This window comes from Hoplias malabaricus, unplaced genomic scaffold, assembly GCF_029633855.1.
Source record: "Hoplias malabaricus isolate fHopMal1 unplaced genomic scaffold, fHopMal1.hap1 scaffold_55, whole genome shotgun sequence".
NCBI classification, from domain to species: domain Eukaryota; kingdom Metazoa; phylum Chordata; class Actinopteri; order Characiformes; family Erythrinidae; genus Hoplias; species Hoplias malabaricus.
The window spans coordinates 23,103-46,457 of record NW_027101036.1 but is presented as its reverse complement, the minus strand read 5'-3'; the positions used below and the strand labels follow the sequence as shown (position 1 = coordinate 46,457).

At 44.0% G+C, this 23,355-nt stretch overlaps 1 protein-coding gene across 2 annotated transcripts in view; it reads left to right on the top strand.

Moving 5' to 3' along the window:
• LOC136684309 (sphingosine kinase 1-like) overlaps positions 1-21,324 on the top strand; it is a 29,192-nt gene extending 7,868 nt beyond the window's left edge. For both annotated transcript variants that reach the window (XM_066659130.1, XM_066659131.1), the window contains exons 3-6: positions 5,998-6,147; positions 11,094-11,188; positions 13,615-13,730; positions 17,441-21,324. In XM_066659130.1, the coding sequence (XP_066515227.1) occupies positions 5,998-6,147; positions 11,094-11,188; positions 13,615-13,730; positions 17,441-18,302 (1,223 nt within the window). In that variant the 3' untranslated portion in view covers positions 18,303-21,324. The remainder of the gene's footprint in view (positions 1-5,997; positions 6,148-11,093; positions 11,189-13,614; positions 13,731-17,440) is intronic.
• Positions 21,325-23,355: the final 2,031 nt, after the last annotated feature.

Genomic DNA, 23,355 nt, shown 5'->3' with positions numbered 1-23,355 from the left:
TACATGCCTGCTGTTGTGAGGAATCTGAATCGTGTTTGCAGTGTGGTGCTTTAATACACAGTTCCAGCTAAAAGCAGTGATCCCTACACTCCACAGTGAAGGCTGGAATTTACCAAAGTGCAGTCCTTAAAGGAACAATCAGCCATTTCTCCAATGGTTATTTATTTTTTTATCATGTTGTGAAATGGATATTATTCTGGCACCTAGTGGCCTGGATGTACCAGAGCTTCTATACCAAATTTAGTTAGACATAAAATGAGTCTTCAATGAGCTTTCAGATTCTGCCGTCAAGTGCAGAGACTTTAGAATTGCCCCGCCCCCTCCCATCAAAGTCTGTCCAATCACAGCGATGGGCCCGCCTTTTATGTGAAAATGCAAAGACGAGGTTAAACGCTGCAAAACAGACTTAATGACGACGGAGAAAGAGAATTGACGGCTGAAATACAGCTTCTGCTCCTCGCTCCTCACTGCTGTGCGCTCGGGGTCGGGGTGAACAGCGAGAGGCTCATTATCATTTAAAGGAACAGGTGCTGAACAGGGGCTGTTTACACAGGGGGAGAACACTGCTGTGGGGCTCGTGGGGTTTGGACCAAATCAAGTCACAGATGCTGTGGAAAAGGGGAAGAATATGTTCTCACATATGTTTATGCAGGAATTTTGAGAATTAATACTAGTTTCCCTTTAACGATAAGGAGCAGCAGTAAAGTGCTGTATGGAAAATCTGACCAGGCAAGGATTTCTCTTGGTATTGATCGTCTTTAGCTGCTAATGGGGATTTTACTGCATCAGATTGACAGGTATGGAAGTATGGATGTCTGTTAATGAAATATTGATATACTGAGTTAGCAGGACAGGAGGGTTGGTAGTTTGGACTGAATCTCAGTTTCTAGGTAACTGAACAATGATATGTATCTTTCCACAGACCATGTGTCGTTCAATGCCCGGGTCACTGTAAAACACACAGACATCAGGGGTTTATTGCTGGTCTGGGACTGATAACAGAAACAGTTCAAGGGTTCATAATGTAAAATAATATTCACCAAGAACTAGGGCAGTGCTATGGAAGACAGTTTATATACATTAAAAAACAATAATAAAAAGGCACCTTTTTATCATTAATGTGTAAGCTGCTATCTCAATATTTCAGTCTCATTATTTTGAGTCCAAACATTGAGATAGTATGCTGACTTAGTATCTCGTTATTTTGAGTCTGAACATTGAGATATTATACTGACTTAGTATCTCATTATTTTGAGTCTGAACATTGAGACGGTATGCTGACTTAGTATCTCGTTATTTTGAGTCAGAACATTGAGATGGTATGCTGACTTAGTATCTTGTTATTTTGAGTCCGAACATTGAGATAGTATGCTGACTTAGATTCTAAAAATATTAAGATATTATCTCAAAATAATGAGATACTAAGTCAGCATACTATCTCAATGTTCGGACTCAAAATAATGAGATAGTAAGTCAATATACTGAATTATTATCTCATTATTTGGAAATAATAAGTGAATTATAAGTCTGTCTCAGTATATGACTTAGTATCTCAAAGTAATGAGATACTATCTCAAAATATTGATATAGCAAATTACATATTAATGGACAACATACTGGTGTCTTTTTTTTTTTTTTTTTTTTTTTAAGTTACTATGTGACGGAAACGGGTATCCATACAATACAGTGTGGTAATTTGTGGTTGTAATGTCACAACCCACTGGTATATGGTTGCTTCAGATTGGTCAAACTCTTACAAATCATTCACACGCTATGTGCTATAACTGGATTATGATTCTCAGCGTCATACAACACAGTTTTACAAACTTGGTTTACTTCTTACCATTTATATTTGAAATTCTGAAATGTTGGATTTCCTCTTCAAGTTAGATTGACAAACTACCGTTAGCATATTTGCTAATTGATCATTTAAGCTTATATAAAAATATTAGATTTGGCACTGTAGTTTTATTCTCCTCTGTTGTTGTAATAAATGAGAGTTTGTGTATTAATGTTAATATGAGCTTAAGAATATAACACTACTATGACTTCTACAGCTGGAATTGCCTCTGAAACCCTTTGCTTTTGGCAGTGAATCATTTTCACGGACTGTTCTTGCCTCATTCCTCTGACTAACTGTTTCAACTGAGGGTGTGAATGTGGGTGTAACTGCAAAAAGGAAGGGTTTCTTAGTCGCTACCTCAGCTTACACAGTTAATCACTGGCTGCAATTGTCCAAAATAGCATCAGTCGCTATTACTAGGAATAGGCACGCTTTTATTTTGAAAAATGCCAGCGTTGAGTGACACATCTTAGTGACATATTTTGTGCTGAGGGTTTTTCTGATACTGCCTAAGTTTAGTTACAGATTTGGTTACACAGCAGCGCTGAATGAAGAGAAACCTGTTGATCCAGTACAGCCTCGCTCTTAGCATAAAATGCTAATCGCTAAAACAGGCTTATATTTCCCAGTCAGGGATTAAATATAGTTTGAAGATTAAAAACAAACGTTGAAGCCTAGGTTTAGGATTAATCTGGGTTTAAATATCTGCTGTTAGTGTTTAAAAGAGCCTATTTCCTTCTATTAAAAAAATAAACATCTCATGCAAACCCAGAGCTAATTAGCTAATACAGGTCATAACTCTGACATCTGAGACTTTGAACAGATCTCAAACAAGACAGTCTCCTATCTGTGAAAGTGGAGGGACCTTAAAACTCAAAACTGAAAGCCACATTAATGTTTCATAAACTGATTTAAAACCAGTGAAAACACTGAACTTGATTCTCTACAGTTGAACACTGGATTGTGTTGTTTTATGGTGTTGGTTACATAAACTGTGAGCAGTAATCAGCTGTAGTATCTTTTAATTTGTCAGAGGACACTGCGTGATCTGTTGTTTGGACGTAGCGTTGTATTTATATTTGCATGGATACACGTTTGGTGGCCCCTGTTTTACATTGATTACACCCTGTAGGGCTTTACTCTGGTGTTTGTGAGACTGACCTTGCTAAACACAGTAAAACACCCAGTGCTAAATAAACTCAGAAAACAGGTTTTACTCTCGCTGCACAGCTGATGAGTTTATCTCCCAATGCTAACGCTAACACTAACATTAGTCACACTAGTAGCTAATCAAATGCTGGTGATTTTAAAGCATTTCTTGATATAACCCGAAGTGTTATTGTCCAGTCTGTACACTCACTTTTACTGTACGCTTTGACGTTTATCAGCAAAGGTAGGAAATATAAAGCATTTGGTGTAATTTAAACCAAAAAACACACAAAAACAATGAACGTTAAATCTGTTTTCACTGTTAGAAGAAGGACCGTGTTCGTTTGCCCCTTGGTATAAGTGTTAATTAGTTCCAGGACGGATTCATGGATGCTCAAGCCCCATAAGACAGTGTTGTATTCGGATATTAACTGAGTACATCCTCCTGTACACTTTTAATCACCTCCACGGCTCTGCAGAGAACGCTCACAGCGACTCTGTGTTTGTGAAGCTGTTCCAAACAGCAGCGAGTATCACCTCCGCTCGGTTTTCTAGAACAGCATCCGCCGCTCTTCACCAGCGGCACAAAAGAAACCGGGCATTGTGGGAAAGAGAAAACAATGATCCCTGTGCATCATTCTAGAGAAACTGGTGGGTTTCTGCTGCAGTGTTATTTGTCCGCTGGATTTCAGGAGCTGAAAGAGTTTTGCTGATGATGAGGGACAGAAAACAAACACTGACTATTACTTTAATTGACTTGGTTTGAATCTGAGAGACAGGGACTGGGTGATATGCCCAAACTTTGAGCTGATGACTGCGTTAGTGTGTGTTGACGTATGGTGAACTCTCACTCAGGATTATGTAACACACCTGTGAGAGTGTCTCTTACCTGAGTGTCATTTTTCCACCAAATATTAACGGCGTTAGCTGTGATTATCTATTATTTTCAGAGAGTATTTATATATAAGGATGTGCTATGTATATTCTACAGAAATTCCCGAGGATGTTCCAGGCTTTGTGTGAGAAAATTCCTGTGGTTCACTGGAGCACATGTTGAAGCATGACCAAAAATTCAAGATCACCAGAAAGATAACTTACATAACAAAGAAAAATGATTCGGAGAGTTACAAACATTAATATAAATATGCAGTTCACTCCTTGTTGTCCATCAGCTCATCATCTCGGTCGGAGGGAGGTAGACGGAACGGCAGGGACTATGAAGGAAGGCTTTGGGGATTAAGAGATCTCCAGCGGTCTCTATTTTTACGTTTTGTGTTTTATTTAATCATCTGAGGAATGCTTGTGATGTCACAATAACATTCTTAGCTTTATATGCAACCATTTTCCAGTTTGAACCTCTTCAAAAGACCACTGCGTCATTTTACGAGCTGCCGTTGTGAGTCGGATAAAAACAAACGTGATCTCTGCTGCAGCTGGAGATTTTACAGATGGAGAGTTGGTGCTGGTCGTCTGCGTTGCGTGGCGTAGAGTGACGACTCTCTCTGGACGATCAGCGCTCTGCAAGGTTTACACGCCACGGTTTAGTCCCTACTCGACTCGCTCTGAACCACGAGAGGACAGCCACTAAACAAGAACCCGCTTCCAGGTATCAGATTTGCCGAGTGGAAAAGTAAAAGAGTAGGGACCGTGCAGTGGATATGAGCCACAAGTTCAGTCATTCGGCTTAGTAAACTCAGAGGCTGTAACAGTGCTCTAATACTACAAAGAACAGAGAGGGTCATTCAGTTTTCAGTGATATGGGCCCTTTATAAAAAAGCCAACAGCAGTAGTTTACTTTCTAACCAGAGCTGCTGGCTCACACACTAAAGCAGTGCCACGTAATGACTTCCGCAGCGGTCATTAAACCTCAGTGTCCACTGCAGCGAAACACTGCACACTGCGTTCTCCTCTTTCTCCTCCTGAGCTCACTACAGCAGACTGGAGGTAATGACACGCTGTTGCGCCATTCTTCATCCTCATGTTCCTCGCATAGTTTGGCTGAACTCTCCGTAGCTCGGGGCGACCCAAGCTGCCAATTAACGTCTCAAGGGTGAGAAGGAGATCATCCCGGGAGTGTGAAGCTCTCCGGCTCCGCCCACTTTATCCGGAAGGAATGCTGAATGTTGTGGTGTAACCTGTGGTGCTGGATTTCTCACGCTGAGATCCGATACACTCCCTACCAGGGAAACAAGACCTTGATTGACGGGTGGTGTTCTTCGTTTTATACAAAAGTGCATTTAAAATTATACGTATCGAATTTTGAGTACGGTTTAGACCTGGGCTCCGGAGTGGGGCCGGTTTCAAAGCTGTAACTTTAAAAGACCATGGGTTCAGAGCTCAGGGATGCAGGGGTACGGGAGAGTACAGTAGCCCACATCATCTTTGGGTGAGCAGTATTGCCCCCCACTACATCAGTCATTACAGTGTTAGTTAAAGGAATGGGCAGTTAGTGTTCTCCTGCAAGCGTGTTGAGCTCCAGTGAAATTATCTTGAAATGTCAGCACTTTTTTAATCTCACTTATAAGCCTCTAAGTTCTCATAAGAGCTTCTCTCTCTCTCTGTCTGTCTGTCTCTGTCTCTCTCTCTGTCTCTGTTTCTATCTCTCTCTCTCTCTCTCTTTTTCTCTCTCTCTGTCTCTCTCTCTCTTTTTCTCTCTCTCTGTCTCTCTCTCTCTGTGTCTGTCTCTCTCTCTGTCTCTGTCTCTGTTTCTATCTCTTTTTCTCTCTCTCTTTTTGTCTCTCTCTCTTTTTCTCTCTCTCTGTCTGTTTCTATCTTTCTCTCTCTCTCTCTCTGTCTGTCTGTCTCTGTCTCTCTCTCTGTCTCTGTCTCTGTTTCTATCTTTGTCTCTGTCTCTGTTTCTATCTTTTTGTCTCTCTCTCTCTCTCTTTTTCTATCTCTCTGTTTCTCTCTTTCTATCTTTCTGTCTCTGTTTCTCTCTCTTTCTCTCTCTCTTTCTCTCTCTCTCTCTCTCTCTCTTTCTCTCTCTCTTTCTCTCTCTCTCACAGGAGGGGTATGTGCAGAGGTGAAGAGGCCTTGTCGTATTCTGTTGTTGCTGAATCCTCACAGTGGGAAAGGCCAGGCTCACACACTCTTCAGAACTCACGTCCAGAGGATGCTCCAGGAGGCGGCCGTCCGGTACACACTCATCATCACAGGTCAGGGGCTGTGTTGTTTTCTGTCTGTGTCTCGGCGGGGGTTTCCTCGGGTGCTCTCCCACAGTCCAGAAACACGTGCTGGTAGGTGGACTGGCGTCTCTAAAATGTCCGTAGGTGTGAGAGTTTATATGAGTGTGTGGTTCCTTGTGATGGACTGAGATAAGCAGATACAGACAATGAAGGAATGAGGCCTGCAGCAGCACTGAGAGGAGAAGTGGAGGGAAAGAGAGAATGACGTCTGTCCTGGTGATATTTCTCAGCTCGGTCTCAGCTCTCAGCTCTGTGGTTCTGTCTGAGCCAACACAAACTCTGATGAAACACTGTGACATTCTTGACCAGTGAAGGTGTTTATTTCACCCTCCTCTGGACAAGCAGGACTTCCTCAGTGTCCAGGGATTCAGTTCCTGACTGAAATTACACACTGGGGAGCTCTTATTTCAGAAAGTGTGCTGTGTTCTGTCTAAATCCCAATTGTGACTTCATTCTTATTAACAATGATCGCACCAACAACAGTCAGGTCAGGTCCCAACAGTCAGCTGTCACAATAGCCCCATTTTTTTCTTATCAGTATTTTGTCCCTAGGGACCTGGAGGTTGTGGGTTCAAGTCCCGCTCCGGGTGACTGTCTGTGAGGAGTGTGGTGTGTTCTCCCTGTGTCTGCGTGGGTTTCCTCCGGGTGACTGTCTGTGAGGAGTGTGGTGTGTTCTCCCTGTGTCTGCGTGGGTTTCCTCCGGGTGACTGTCTGTGAGGAGTGTGGTGTGTTCTCCCTGTGTCTGCGTGGGTTTCCTCCGGGTAACAGTCTGTGAGGAGTGTGGTGTGTTCTCCCTGTGTCTGCGTGGGTTTCCTCCGGGTGACTGTCTGTGAGGAGTGTGGTGTGTTCTCCCTGTGTCTGCGTGGGTTTCCTCCGGGTGACTGTCTCTGAGGAGTGTGGTGTGTTCTCCCTGTGTCTGCGTGGGTTTCCTCCGGGTGACTGTCTGTGAGGAGTGTGGTGTGTTCTCTCTGTGTCTGCGTGGGTTTCCTCCAGGTGACTGTCTGTGAGGAGTGTGGTGTGTTCTCTCTGTGTCTGCGTGGGTTTCCTCCAGGTGACTGTCTGTGAGGAGTGTGGTGTGTCCTCTCTGTGTCTGCGTGGGTTTCCTCCGGGTGACTGTCTGTGAGGAGTGTGGTGTGTTCTCTCTGTGTCTGCGTGGGTTTCCTCCAGGTGACTGTCTGTGAGGAGTGTGGTGTGTTCTCTCTGTGGCTGCGTGGGTTTCCTCCGGGTGACTGTCTGTGAGGAGTGTGGTGTGTTCTCCCTGTGTCTGCGTGGGTTTCCTCCGGGTGACTGTCTGTGAGGAGTGTGGTGTGTTCTCTCTGTGTCTGCGTGGGTTTCCTCCGGGTAACAGTCTGTGAGGAGTGTGGTGTGTTCTCCCTGTGTCTGTGTGGGTTTCCTTCGGGTGACTGTCTGTGAGGAGTGTGGTGTGTTCTCCCTGTGTCTGCGTGGGTTTCCTCCGAGTGACTGTCTGTGAGGAGTGTGGTGTGTTCTCCCTGTGGCTGCGTGTGTTTCCTCCGGGTGACTGTCTGTGAGGATAATGAATGAATGAAATATATTGTCCCAGAAATAATAGTGATTAAAAATATTACTGTAATTTCACAGTAGTTTAATGTTACTGATGTGAAAATAATGTAATGGCATAAGAAAGCAATTGCACCCCTTTTAAGGAGCAAAAACTTTTATCAGATAATTAGTTATTAGGATTATTCAGATATTGGTAGAGGACTATAAACATGTTTAAAAATACTAGATAAATAATAAATAAATAAAATAGAAAACCAGAGAAAAGGACCGAGCGAATGGGTAAAACACTGGGATATTTTTATGTAAACAAACGTGCAATTAAATCAGTGACGTAACTATTGGGACAGGCTTTACAACAGGAAACAATAGTAATAATAATAACTTTAGACACTTTAGAAGAACTACTGTTGATACACCCCTCATTTCAGTCTTCATCCAGAAGCTCCGCCCTCAAATTCATCAACACTCATTGCCAAAGTAACACCGGATGTTCAGTTTAATTCAAAGAGAAAGCTACACTTATTCTATTAATTTTTTTTGTCCAGTTTGGTCACTTTTGGAAGGAAGTGAATTCCCAGCAGGGGGCTCTGTCCTCTTTAATTTTATTGCTCGCTAGCAGCTCAACACGGACACATAGTTAATCTGATAAAGAAGTTACAGAAGGTGTAATGCTTCTAATTATTCTTTTATTCTTTCATCTTTTGTCACCACCTCATCCTCCATTATCAAACCATCTCTTGTCGTCTGAAGAGTGCTGACGCCATGTCCAGTGCTCATCACGTCTCCTGTGTGAAACGCTCCCTCTCAGAGGCTCTTAGAGAAATCCTGCTGCAGACCAGACACTTCTCAGCGCTGACTGTGTTTCTCGGCGGATCTGTGAAGTTTCCTGAAAGCATCACAGATCGTATTTCCTCGGCAGTCGATAGCAAGGCTGTTTTTGAGGGGGAGGGTTGTCTGATTGGAAGCAACTGGACCGAATGGAAACTTGCAGCTACTGAAGTAGATGAACTCATACGCTCTTCCTGCTCTAAATTCAAAGAGGAGGCGCTCGGCACTGGGTCCAGGTGATGCTATCGGCCTGAACCTGACACTGCTGTGAACCTGATCTCCGGACGGGTGACTTCTCAGAGAGAACTCTGTTTTCAGAGTTGTGTTCTTCTTCCTGTCGGCTGCTGTATAAATGGGATGTGAGCGGACTGATGAAGATAGATAAAGATGCATCAACACTATCGATTCCCTGGGTCTCGGGGAGGCTCGAGAGCACGATTCCTCCTCAGGGACCTGAGTAAAACCCAGTCAGAGTGTACTCTCTCAGACATAACGAGCCTCAAACAGAACAAGGCCTGGCCCGCGATGCTCTGGGAGCGACGTGTCAGTCGTGGTGTGTCAGGAACCGGACCCTGAGTCGCTGATACACACGCTGTATTGTTAAGATTATCCCCAGACGGAGAGAGACAGAGGAAGCGTGTTCAGTGCAAGGCTCGCTCGGCCGTTTCAGAATCGTCGGTGTGTTAACAGCCCATGCCCCGTTTCATAAAACTTCACAGAAGTATGTTGACTTTTAAAAGCAGGCGGAAAACTGTTGATTTAGTCGCGTCTTGCAGTCCCCCCCCCCCATCTTTTACTCTTAAACACTGACATATTGTTCTTCTCCAGGACTTCTGCATTCCTGCAGGACTCGCTGGTAACTCTATATGTGCAGGTATTCAGAAGCCTTTTACTTTTTAATGAACTGAGGTGTGTGTGTCTGTGTCTGTGTCTGTGTCTGTGTCTGTGTCTGTGTGTGTGAGAGATCACATTGCAGAGACCAGTACCTGTTTACACATTTTAAGGTGAAGTCGTGTTTTAAGGTTGGTATATTCCACCAAATTAATGGAAGTCTATGTCAAGTCCCCAGAACTCACCTATACAAGATTGTGCTTATGTGAGTAAGAGAGTGTGAGGTTTTTTTTTTTTGTTTTTTGTCGTCAGTGTAGGTACTTCAGGGGTGTGTGTATATGTATGTGTGTGTGAGACATACTGAGTGTGTGAAACTGTCCACAGAGGGTGTGTGTGTGTGTGAGACATACTGAGTGTGTGAAACTGTCCACAGAGGGTGTATGTGTGTGTTTGTGAGATATATTGAGTGTGTGAAACTGTCCACAGAGGGTGTGTGTGTATATATATATATGTGTGTGTGTGTGTGAGAGACATACTGAGTGTGTGAAACTGTCCACAGAGGGGGTGTGTGTATATATATGTGTGTGTGTGTGTGAGAGACATACTGAGTGTGTGAAACTGTCCACAGAGGGTGTGTGTGTGTATGTGTGTATATGTATGTGTGTGTGTGAAACTCACACACACACTTACACACCCTCTGTGGACAAACTGTCCATGTATGTGTGTGCGAGTGACATACTGAGTGTGTGAAACTGTCCGTGTGTGTGTTGGACGTCCATGAAAGTCACGTCTCTGTGGCTCTGTAAGGAAGTACTGCTTGTCCCTGGACAAAAATACCAGACAACCCCAAATAATACAGCAGTCCTCTAAATACAGTCATCACAGGTTGTGTTCACAGTACAGGCCTCATCTCCCATTCCTCCTGCCCAAGAGTGAGCTCTCTAACTTGATGCGTCACATTTGCATGGGTTAATGGCTCATATCTGTCGCAGTGCCGTACACTTTTCTCAAGAGGAAACTACACAGAAGACTACAGTTTCTCCGCTGTTGAATAAATCACCTAAAGCACACACACACTGTACTCAGAAGTCTACAGGCGGGGTCTGATGCTTGTCTGTGGTGTGAAGGAGGAGTCAGGTGCGCTAGTGGATTGCTGAATGATTTCCTCAGTTTACAGGAAACACTATACGACACTATAGCATACATCTGACATCAGACAGCACCCTCTGCTGGTCAGTTTGGTTCTGCCTCAAGGCTCTACAGTAACTCTGCACTGGGGACTGTGAACTGATATTGGGTTTCTCAGCCCATGGGCCGTGAAGGGTAGGTGTGTAGTGCGTATTGGGGGGAGGGGAGTGGTCTGTAACAGTCCGTCATTATCAAAGAATTGATTTATTTAATAATAACAGAAAAATATAAAATGATATCCCGTGTTAAAAGTGGAGCATAAGAGACGATATAAAGCATCTATGGCTTAATGTTGTTACACATTCACAAAGCTTAAGGTGAATCAGAATATCACAGGCGTATGTCTGCTGATGTGGCAGATCTGGGTGGTTTGCCTTCTCCAGTGTAAGCCACTGGGGGCACTGTGTGTGATCAGCGGAGGCTCCATGTGTTTATAATGCATTTATATTGTTATTCATCTAAATAGTAGTGTTTTTAAAAAATATTATTGGCCCGTGGTGTGAGGTTTGTCCCCGTGCTGACGTCTTGTTTCCTGTGTGTGTTTCCAGAGCGGCAGAACCACGCTCGGGAGCTGGTGCGAGAGGCCGACCTGTCTCAGTGGGACGCTGTGGCCATCATGTCTGGAGACGGGCTGCTGTTCGAGGTCAGCTGGGTATTCCTGGTGGTAGTTTAGCTTATTCCTGTGAAAACGCTGCCAGGTATAGCCTCAACAAAACCTCAGCACACAGCCGCATGCCACTGGCAGCCGGCTCTGGAATGTCCAGAAACTGACAGGTCGAGCTGAACCTCCTGTCCGGTGGGAGAGAGGTTTTCAGAGGGCAGAACCACTCAGTTAATCACGCTGTGGGAGTTAACAGTGGTGTTTTTTTATGAGCTCTGAAATATTTAACCAATCCATTTGACAGTTAGCGCCACCTGGCTGATAAATACATGCCCATCGCCTGCAAAAGAAAGTCCAGTTTTTACCACAGCTGCAGCCAGAGGTGATTTCTGCTCCTTTGAAGACAAGGAAATTTTGCAAAAATACAACACAATTAAGAAATTAAATCATAAGTGCACTCTCCATAGCCGTGGATTCATGTTTTTGTACGAGTTTGTACAGTCTTCAAGTATGTGCCGGCTATAAATAAAGGCGACACTTAAGTGTATGAATAAAAGACTGCTTATGTCCCAGTAAACAATTAGCCGTTGATTCAACGTTGAAATAACGTAATGACAGCCGTCTAATCAACGTTCTCTTAAGGTTGAAAATGAAAGTTGAAAAGACGTCCAAACACAGACGACTATTAGACGTATTTTGGACGTCAATTGACGTTATGAATTGGTCCCGAAATAAATTACTTGTATAAAACGCGTTTTGGACGTCCACTGACGTCATCGATTGGTCACCACTTAACTAACTTATTACGATAGATTTTGGACGTCCACTGACGTTATCGATTGGTCACCACTTAACTAACTTATTACGATAGATTTTGGACGTCCACAGACGTTATCGATTGGTCACCACTTAACTAACTTATTACGATAGATTTTGGACGTCCACTGACGTTATCGATTGGTCACCACTTAACTAACTTATTACGATAGATTTTGGACGTCCACAGACGTTATCGATTGGTCACCACTTAACTAACTTATTACGATAGATTTTGGACGTCCACAGACGTTATCGATTGGTCACCACTTAACTAACTTATTACGCTAGATTTTGGACGTCCACTGACGTTATCGATTGGTCACCACTTAACTAACTTAATACGATAGATTTTGGACGTCCACTGACGTTATCGATTGGTCACCACTTAACTAACTTAATACGATAGATTTTGGACGTCCACTGACGTTATCGATTGGTCACCACTTAACTAACTTAATACGATAGATTTTGGACGTCCACTGACGTTATCGATTGGTCACCACTTAGCTAACTTAATACGATAGATTTTGGACGTCCACTGACGTTATCGATTGGTCACCACTTAGCTAACTTAATACGATAGATTTTGGACGTCCACTGACGTTATCGATTGGTCACCACTTAGCTAACTTAATACGATAGATTTTGGACGTCCACTGACGTTATCGATTGGTCACCACTTAGCTAACTTAATACGATAGATTTTGGACGTCCACTGACGTTATCGATTGGTCACCACTTAACTAACTTAATACGATAGATTTTGGACGTCCACTGACGTTATCGATTGGTCACCACTTAGCTAACTTAATACGATAGATTTTGGACGTCCACTGACGTTATCGATTGGTCACCACTTAGCTAACTTAATACGACAGATTTTGGACGTCCACTGACGTTTAAAATATGTTCTTGACGGACAGACTACTTTTAGACCTATTTTGAACGTCCAGGGACGTTCCTTGTTTACTGGGGAAGCGGCATAAATAAATAAAATACAACTATATGGGGGCTGTGGCTGCAAGGACCAAGACCAAAGCAGTAAACTGTACCAGAAAGCGCAAACTATAGAAGATACTTTTAATTAGAATTGAATTACAACTAGAATCACTTTATTACTGTGCTTGGACACGAGTATTTGTTTTCCAGGTTTTCACCCAATCCGTGCAGTGAAACACATTTCCACACACACTAGCGAACACTAGGGGGCAGTGAGCACACGTGCTGGGAGCGGTGGGCAGCCCTAGCCACAGGGAGCACTTCAGTCAAGAACTGCCGGCTCTGGGGATCGAACTGGCAACCTTCCGGTTACACGCCCAGTTCCCTGGCCACGGCTGCCCCCGTTACAGAATACGTTATTATTTAGTCCTTGAACCAATTTTATTTGCTTTCTTTCTCATCTTTTACACTTTCATCTGTGGAATGAATGATTATTTCTATATACCGCCCCCTAGGCTTCCTGTAGTGAATTGAATTTTGTCAGAATGGCTTTGTGAATCATGTACAGAGCATTCGAGAGCAATTGCATAATGAAACTGAACTTATATCGCCCCCTAGGCTTCCTGTAGTGTATTACAATCTGTCAGAATGTCTGCTTTTATCATATGAACCTCCTACAGCATCACAGAGTGTCCTCTGCATGTCCTTAGGTAGTGAACGGCCTCATGGAGAGGGAAGACTGGGAGAAGGCCATTAAAACTCCGCTGGGGGTCTTACCCGGGGGCTCGGGAAACGCTGTAGCAGCCTCCATACACCACTACTGCGGGTAAGACTCTTGCTCTATCAGTGGGGCATACAGAGATGGTAGAGTTTTAGAAGGAGATGGTAGCTCAGTGGAAAAACTCAACCCTATGATTCTTGTAATGTATTGCGATCTTTGAGAATGGCCTCAAGTAACATAAGCATTATAGGGTGGGTGTTATAGAGTGTATTATACTTTGTATTGCTTTCTTCTTCTCATCAAGAACATGTGTTCCCCAGATGTTTCTAGCACACATATGAATAAGATCAGGTCACTATCACTCGGTGTCATTACGATTACTGGATACAGTTTTATGAGCTTCTCAGTCAGTGTTTCCTGGAAGAAAAAGACCCAGAGGGGACTGCATCATCTCCCTCTCCTCCCCCCAGGTCCCAGTGGAGTCTGCAGGGGTGGGATCCATGCTACGGTCTGGAAAACACAGCAAAGGCTCATTCAGCCTCACACTGCTTTCAGTCCAAACACATTTAGGGCTTTTAGAGACATTAATACACACTCTGCTATCAATAATGCAAACCTGGTCCAAATTCACAGTTAGCCTTTATGGCACCTACCAGATATTCCAGCATTCCCACATTTTTCCATTCATAGAAACGGGAAGATGTCTTCTATGTAAAAAGGTGGGAAAGTGCTCACTATTAGAACATCCATCCATCCATTATCTGTAACCGCTTATCCAATTTAGGGTCGCGGGGGGTCCAGAGCCTACCTGGAATCATCGGGCTCAAGGCAGGAATACACCCTGGAGGGGGCGCCAGTCCTTCACAGGGCAACACACACTCACACATTCACTCACACACTCACACCTACGGACACTTTCGAGTCGCCAATCCACCTGCAACGTGTGTTTTTGGACTGTGGGAGGAAACCGGAGCACCCGGAGGAAACCCACGCGGACACAGGGAGAACACACCAACTCCTCCCAGACTATTAGAACAGTAGGAGAATATTTCTCTAACTTTAACTTCAAGTTTGCTCTTTGAACCAGGCTTTAATCACTCACAGAATATGATATAGTCTAGATTTTATTTATTGTGGAATAGGGCTGGACGATGTGGTCGAAATTTATCACAATCTATTTCTAAATTTCTTTCAATACGATGTAGTTTCGATATTGATATAAACAACAAAAAAGCCATAAATTGTGCCCAGAACAAACAAGAAACATGACATCACCGTCAAACAAAGTCACACAGCTCCAGGGACCGGGTGACTGTCTGTGAGGAGTGTGGTGTGTTCTCCCTGTGTCTGCGTGGGTTTCCTCCGGGTGACTGTCTGTGAGGAGTGTGGTGTGTTCTCCCTGTGTCTGCGTGGGTTTCCTCCGGGTGACTGTCTGTGAGGAGTGTGGTGTGTTCTCCCTGTGTCTGCGTGGGTTTCCTCCGGGTGACTGTCTGTGAGGAGTGTGGTGTGTTCTCCCTGTGTCAGTGTGGGTTTCCTCCGGGTGACTGTCTGTGAGGAGTGTGGTGTGTTCTCCCTGTGTCTGCGTGGGTTTCCTCCGGGTGACTGTCTGTGAGGAGTGTGGTGTGTTCTCCCTGTGTCTGCGTGGGTTTCCTCCGGGTGACTGTCTGTGAGGAGTGTGGTGTGTTCTCCCTGTGTCTGCGTGGGTTTCCTCCGGGTGACTGTCTGTGAGGAGTGTGGTGTGTTCTCTCTGTGTCTGCGTGGGTTTCCTCCGGGTGACTGTCTGTGAGGAGTGTGGTGTGTTCTCCCTGTGTCAGTGTGGGTTTCCTCCGGGTGACTGTCTGTGAGGAGTGTGGTGTGTTCTCCCTGTGTCTGCGTGGGTTTCCTCCGGGTGACTGTCTGTGAGGAGTGTGGTGTGTTCTCCCTGTGTCTGCGTGGGTTTCCTCCAGGTGACTGTCTGTGAGGAGTGTGGTGTGTTCTCCCTGTGTCTGCGTGGGTTTCCTCCGGGTGACTGTCTGTGAGGAGTGTGGTGTGTTCTCTCTGTGTCTGCGTGGGTTTCCTCCGGGTGACTGTCTGTGAGGAGTGTGGTGTGTTCTCTCTGTGTCTGCGTGCGTTTCCTCCGGGTGCTCCGGTTTCCTCCCACAGTCCAAAAACACACGTTGGTAGGTGGATTGGCGCCTCAAGAGTCTGTAGGTGTGAGTGTGTGTCGTCCTGTGAATGACTGACGCCCCCTCCAGGGTGAGTTCCTGACTTGCGCCCAATGGTTCTGTGATTGCGCACTGAACTGGATAAGCCCTTACACACAATGAATGAATGAATAATTCAGGGCAGTGCCCTGTAATGAACACCCATCCGTGACAGATGCTGTAAGTAATGTATATTGAAAATGTGTGTAAAATTCATCATTAGTCATTGTTATTGAAACATTTTATATTGTGATTATACACTGATATTGATTTTTTGTCCAGCTCTCCCTATGGTTAGGCCTTCAGTTCAGCTCCTGAAAGCCTGACGGGTCAGAAGTATAAAGCATTAATGAGCCAGTCACATTTTAAATTTCAAATATAAAGCAGCTCCTAAAATCTCACAGTGGTTCTAGTAGAAAGTGCATCAATATGACTCCATGTTTACACTAAATCCCCAAACAGACTAAGAGCCTAGCTCTGTTTGATAGTCACTGGTCTGAACAGAGAGTGTTTTATCACTGAAACTGCTCCAAGGTCCTGGTGCCGGTGCTAAATGGTGCGATATATTAATTATGAACGATACATGGATCCGAACATTAAATAATGAAACTGCCAGTTGTTGGAGAGCGGATGAATCCACTGATAAGATTGTGGTGACAGTGTGTGTGGATCCCCACAGAGACTCGTCTAATTGTTCCTGCAGCAGATTGTTTGCCTGATTGACAGATCTGGCGGGTGGGGGGTTCGTGTCCCACCTGCTCTTTACTCGGTCTCTTTGTTCTCAGGCTGTTTATTGACTGTGGGTTGGCCTTGTGCTGCAGATGGGACCTGGATGATTACCCTGACGTACAATATAATCATTTTTAATGTCATTTATAACAGACATATATTTGGATAAAAATGTCCAAAGTCTGTATAAGCCTTAATTTGACTAATAGCTTAAAACTGCCTGCAATCTGCTGTGTCATTTAACCAGAAGGTGGCGCTGAATTACATCTTGCAGAACCGTCTGGTGGTGAGACATTTATATCAGAGCGTATCAGAGTAGATAGAAATGGTGTTCATGCATCAACCTTAGAGGGCAGCAGTGAGTAATGTTGGTTTATTTAATGTTCGGTAATAACACCTTAAGAGGGCAGCAGTGAGTAGTATTTTTCTGTTTATTTATCATTTGTTAATAATATCTTTTGAGTAAGTAATGTTTATTTAGTGTTTGATAATGACACCTCTAGAGGGCAGCAGTGAGCTGTGTTCATTTATTTGTTGTTTGCTAATAGCACTGAGTGAGAAATGTTTACTTAATATTTGTTAGTGTTACTAGCAAACAACAAATAAATGAACACAGCTCACTGCTGCCCTCTAGAGGTGTCGTTGAGTGAGTAATGTTTATTTAATATTTGTTAATGACACCTCTAGAGGGCAGCAGTGAGTAATGTTTGTTTATTTGAGCCCAGGCTTATCAGAAAATAAAGGAGGTCTCAGAGTTATCATTTTTGCTCAGTGTTTTATATTGTCTTTTTTTTTTTTTTTTTTTTTAGCAAAAATCATGACAATCCAAGGGACCACTTTGAGAACCACAGTGCGGTGGCTTGTATCTGACGCTCTGTTTAAGCCTCTATTCTGTGTTCTCAGGTTGCAGCCGATGTCCGGCGAGGATCTGCTCGTCAGCTGCGGGTTCATGCTTTGTAAAGGCCTGGTGTCACACTTGGACCTGACCTCCGTCCATACTGCGTCCAATCAGCGGCTCTTCTCCTTCCTGTCCCTCGCCTGGGGCTTCGTGGCGGATGTGGACATCGAGAGCGAGAAGTATCGGCACGTGGGGGCGGCCAGGTTCACTGTGGGGACGCTGGTTCGCCTGGCGTCCCTGAGGGTCTACCAGGGCCAGCTTTCCTACCTACCAGCCGAGGACTCCGGGTCATTTTCGAGTCCGGAAGAGTCGGTGGAATCTCTTAACGATGTTTCCCAGCAGATCAGCACCTCCTCGGAATGTTCGGACGATTCTCCGTGTACGAATCATTCTCTGCACAACTGCTGCAACTCCAACAATGCACTCAAACCCAAGCGAACTAACCAGTCTCCAGTGTCTGTGTTGGGCCCTCCAGACTCCCTCCTCGTGCCCTTGGACCAGCCGGTTCCGGCCCACTGGACGGTGGTAAGTGAAGAAGACTTTGTGCTGGTGTTGGCCATGTACCAGTCCCACCTCGCGGAGGATTTGATCGCAGCCCCGGCATCCAGACTAGACGACGGCATCATCCACCTGATCTACGTTAAAGCAGGGATCTCTCGCGCCGCTCTCTTGCACCTCTTCCTGGCCATGGAGAAAGGAACCCACTTGAGCATAAACTGTCCGTACGTCGTGTACGTTAAAGCCCGGGCGCTGCGGATAGTGCCTTATTCGCCCAAAGGAACCATCACAGTAGACGGGGAGTTGGTGGAATACGGCCCGGTGCAAGCGCAAATACACAGCAGTCTGGCCAGACTCATAGCTGCGTAGCATGCTAATGACCAGAGCTAGCATGGTCGGTTAGCATCCAGAAAAATCAGGCTAACTGCTGGATCTCCTGCTTTGCTTGTTTCCGGTTCTTATCCTTGGAGATTCCCACCCAGCGGGAAGGAAACAACAAGTTTGTGGGAGACTCATAAGATCGGTCTTCCATTAGCTGGAAAAGTGTAAGACACCGTTGCTAACATCAGAAAACTAGCCGCAAAGCACTCAACAGTGACGTCCTGCGCAGAACTGCAGGCCGGTCCTATGCTGGTCGAGAGGGTACTAAGATTTTCAGAAAGCAGTGATTTCTACCTTGTGAAAGCTGTCCTTTTTTAAAAAAAAAAATGCTGCAGACTGCAGTGGTGAATTTCCAGAAAAGATTTGAAGATGTATATTTTAATACTTCGTGTAATGCTCTGACGTACTGCTGATTTACGCAAAACAATCCGTAACAGATATTTTAACTATTGGGTGAAGCTGGATTCTCGTTTTTCTGATTATTTATAGCTTGTTTCTTTTCTTTATTCTTCTCTAATTTCATCTGAAGTTCTTCAACTGCTGAAGAATGAAGTGCAGAACGTAGGTTTAACCCCAGTATAACACACACATCTCGCCCTGCGATGGACCGGGTGTGTTCCTGCCCTACACCCAGTGATTCCAGATAGACTCGAGCCCCACTGTGACCCTGGTCAGAATAAGGCTCTTACGAATCTAAATCAAGGAAGCAGCATGTGACAGAGATTGATGTTTTGTTAATAACAAGTAAAAGTAAAATTCGTTTTGTATTAACTCTTTAGTCACCCCCCCCACACACACACACACACACACACACTTCCCTCTCACGTTCTGATTATTAGCTGGAGCCTTGGGCCCTGACAGCGATGAGGGTCAGTTTTCGGTCAGTTTCGACTGTTCAAGGCTGTGGCTTTTAGGTGGATGAAGCACTTTACAAACGCACTGTTAATAACCTCTGTGTTGACACACGATCACACGAAGACATTCCCTTCTCATTACAACACATTCCTTTGACGTGATTTTTATATCGACCAAAGCTGTGGCTCTCAGACGTCTGGAGTTTGAGGTTCTACGAGACTCTGTGGGACTCTACAAGTCTCTTCAAGACTGTGTGAGACTCTGGGACTGACTTGAGGCTCTAGGGAGAGCCGTATGAGACTGTGTAAAACTGTGAGACTGAGACTCTGAGGTAGAGTGAGACTGTATGAGACACTGAGACTCTGAGGTAGAGTGAGACTGTATGAGACACTGAGACTCAGGTAGAATGAGACTGTATTACTGTGAGACTGTATGAGGCACTGAGACCCGGAGGTAGAATGAGACTGTATGAGACACTGAGATTCGGAGGTAGAATGAGACTCTATTACTCTGAGACTGAGACTCTGAGGTAGAATGAGATGCTATAAGACTGATGCTGAGTGGACTAAAGGAGTGATGAATGAGCTTGGCATTGATTCACACACACACAGACGTTCTGTTTATAGTCTCTGACCGTTTGAAACATGATTTTTTTTCCTTGATATTGCACAATTGCAGTATGAACTTAATGAATATTAAAAATGAGATGGTGCTGTATTCCAGTGGTACGCTGCTGTACTCTGTAGCACCACCAGTGAGATGCAGTGCTATAGTAATAGAGCACTGTGATTAGTCCACTATATAACATCATTATACTCATCCCCTGCCTTAGTCAAGAAGTGGAGAACTACAGTAAATAACTGTATATTTTAACACTGAAGTACTTTTCAGTACAATCTCAGTTCCCAGAATTCACCAGGAGCTGAGACAATGAGGAGAGATGGGGGTTAAAGTCTAAAGACTTCATATTCCACAGCGTAAAAAATACTGTGATCTAAGCCTGAATCGACCAGTGCAGTGAGAGCTAAGGGTTCAGAGCGCTGTGGATTTGGACGTTGATTGAAGCCAAATTTATTCATGCTTTGTAGAATCGACCAGAGGTCGTGACCCCGGGAATCTCCTTTGGGAATGATCTTTAATTCCTGCCAATGAGGGAGGCATTTCACTCAGAGGTGTGTGTGTGTGAGTGAGAGATTGGACTTGAAGGCTAAAAGGCCCTGGATTGGTCAGTATCCGCAGCAGCGTTGGTTTATTACACAAACACACGCCTTAAAAATGCTGAAATGCAAGAAATAAACCTGAACCTCCACTTGTCCCTCCTCCCTCTCTGTAGTGAGTGTAGAGATGGGAATGAGAGGACAGATTGCTGTAGATTTGCACAGAAAATGCACCTTTAACCCAGCCGTATTCATCTGAGGAATGTGTAAACTCCATCCAGATGTTTTCAGATTTCTGGAGCTCTTCGGCTCGTTGTTGATCGTCCTGTGAAACATTAGTAATCGGGGCTTTTTTTTTGTATCTTTAACACTGAATTAACACACACACACACACACTGTCTCTGAACTGGACTCATACGCATTTAAAAAAAAAAAAATCATATTCCGCTAAACGGCAGTGCCCCCTGGTGGTGAAGGTGTGAACTTACACTGAATGTGTTTTATCTTTTTTATTTTTCTTTGTTACGTCACTGTGATTAAAGAGAGCTCCGTGTTAAGCCTTAGTTAGTTTTCTTTCTTTTCTTTTTTTATCCTGAACGGGGTCTCAGCACTTAAATGTTATAATATTTTAATATTACATTATTATCATGGCCTCAAAAGGAAGTGGAGGCATTAATAAACACATTCATATTCATGTCCACACTGTAAACAAATCTGTCCTGATTGTGTCTCTAGTAATATTTTTATTTATATTTTTTGTGGGGGAATTAGCCTCTGCTCAGACAAACATCCCCCCAGTCCTCACTGAAGGCCACAGTAAGCGCTGATAGGGGGCGCTGTTGAGCACCACGTTGTGGACGCCAAGTGCATCATTTGGGACAGAGATTGCGTGCAGTACAGCGTTTTATTTAAAAACGTACTGGATGAAGCCGTTATCTAACGAAGCCATTTTGTTTTTTTAACGAGTCGATGATGTATTTTTCCACATATTTCTTATAGAGCTGGAGTTTTTGAATAAAAGCCGTTTTAAAACATGAGAAAACCCTTGTCTCTCTGAGAATCTTTAAATAAAGACAGAGTCTGCGGCTGTGGTTCTGTTCGCAAAGAGTTTAATGCTTCATTTTATACATGTTTTTAATGCAAACCAAAATTAATTGTTAAAAAAATTACAAATGAACCAAAGGAAGAGAAAAATAATAATAATACAACAATGCGCACACACACTCAGCAATTTATACGCCCCAAGCATTCACGTTACCACGTAGAACTCACGTTTCTGTTAAATATATAATCTATATATTTATATTAGGTCATGACTTCTGTACAGAGGAAATACAGGCTACAAATCATACCTTTGATTTTTTTTTTTTTTTTTTTTCTTCGTTTACCAATAACAGGCCACTGTGGAAATGTTTACATCGTACAGTCAAGTCTTGTGAGCAGCCGTTTAAGGCTTAAAGCAACATGTTACATGCTTTGGCTGTTGTCTCTCTTTAATAGGATCAAACGCTGAATATTATACAACATACACAAGAAAAAAAAAAACCTCCGAGTGCTTGACGTCCGGTCATTTGACCCCCAGACGTAGCTTCACATTTGTTTAACCCAAGGGTCGGTGGCGGGGGGGAGGGGTAGGGTGGGGGTCAGTCACAGTTTAAAGAGAGGAGCTCGAACTGCTTCAGAATCAATAGCCGAACCATTACAGCCGTCTCGGTCCGGACTGGAGGGCACCAGGACTTCATGAGGCATGGCTAGTTCCTCACAGAAGGCCTGGTGAGATATAAATGACTGGGATCACCTTTGAACAACCCAAAGTCGAGTCAGACTCAGAGACTCGGGCCAATATCTGAACTAACGTTAACGCAGTGTGTGACTGGAGCTTTTCTATCGGTTCGTTTGTCTTTCAGTTCCTATACAATGTGAACAACAAGCCGCTGCCGTGTTCAGACCACGGGGAAAAGATCTGAATTTGAATTCGGTTTGAGATCATTAAACTTATTTGTACACCTAATGTAACAAGTGCAAAAGTGTGTTTGTGTAAGTCACGATTCAAACATTCTCCTGCTCTTTTGCCATTTTACGTTAACGGTCTATTAATAAACGACAGTTATCTTTTAATTAATATTAAAAATAAATAAATAAATAAATGAAGAAGTGTGAAAAGTGAAGAGTTGCGTTCGTTCTGAGCTCCTTCAGGAAAAAGCCCAGGCTTTAATTCGCTTTTAATATCTTCACCTCAGTCACAAACAGAAATATTGATGACGGCATTTGAATGCGTCCTTCCCTCTCAGGAAACCATCTGTGCAACAAGCGGAAAATCTCTGGACTTCGGCAGTAATCCACATTATAATCACACTATAATCACACGGATTAGCAGCGACTCTCTCTCACCTCGACCTCGGATTAACACACGGATCCAGTGTAAAGCATTTTCAGTAAATAACCCGATCTGACATAGTGAAGTCAAACCATAGTCAGGATTAAAACTGGGTAACTGTCACAGGGCGAGTGCCTGGAGGGGTAATGGAAATAATGAATGGAGAGGTAATAAATAAATAAAGTGCATTGTTTAGTTCTCCTCTCTTCCTCAGTGATGTCACATGTAAAAACATGGCACAGAAATGCAACGCCGCAGACCTCTGATGTCATTGTGTAGTCGGTGTCACGCCCATATAAGGTCATCTAGGCCTGGGCCGATTTCTCAAAGAGAAAAATGGTGTTTTCTTTAGTAAATGGTGTTTTCTCCTCGGAGTTATGAGTTTGTTCAGCAATGACACTAAAAACTAACCACTCGGTGTCCATTTGATCAGCTCCACCCCCCATACACTGGTAGTTCTAATGCTCTGCATACTTTCTAGGCCCCCTTTCACCCTGTATGAGTGGATCAGACACAGCAGTGCTGCTGGAGTTTTTAAAAACCTCTGAGCCGACATGGGACGTGTGTCTAACAGAGTGCACGATGGAAGCACCCCAGCAGCACTGCCGTGTCTGATCCAGTTTCCAGTACAACACACCCACACACTCTAACA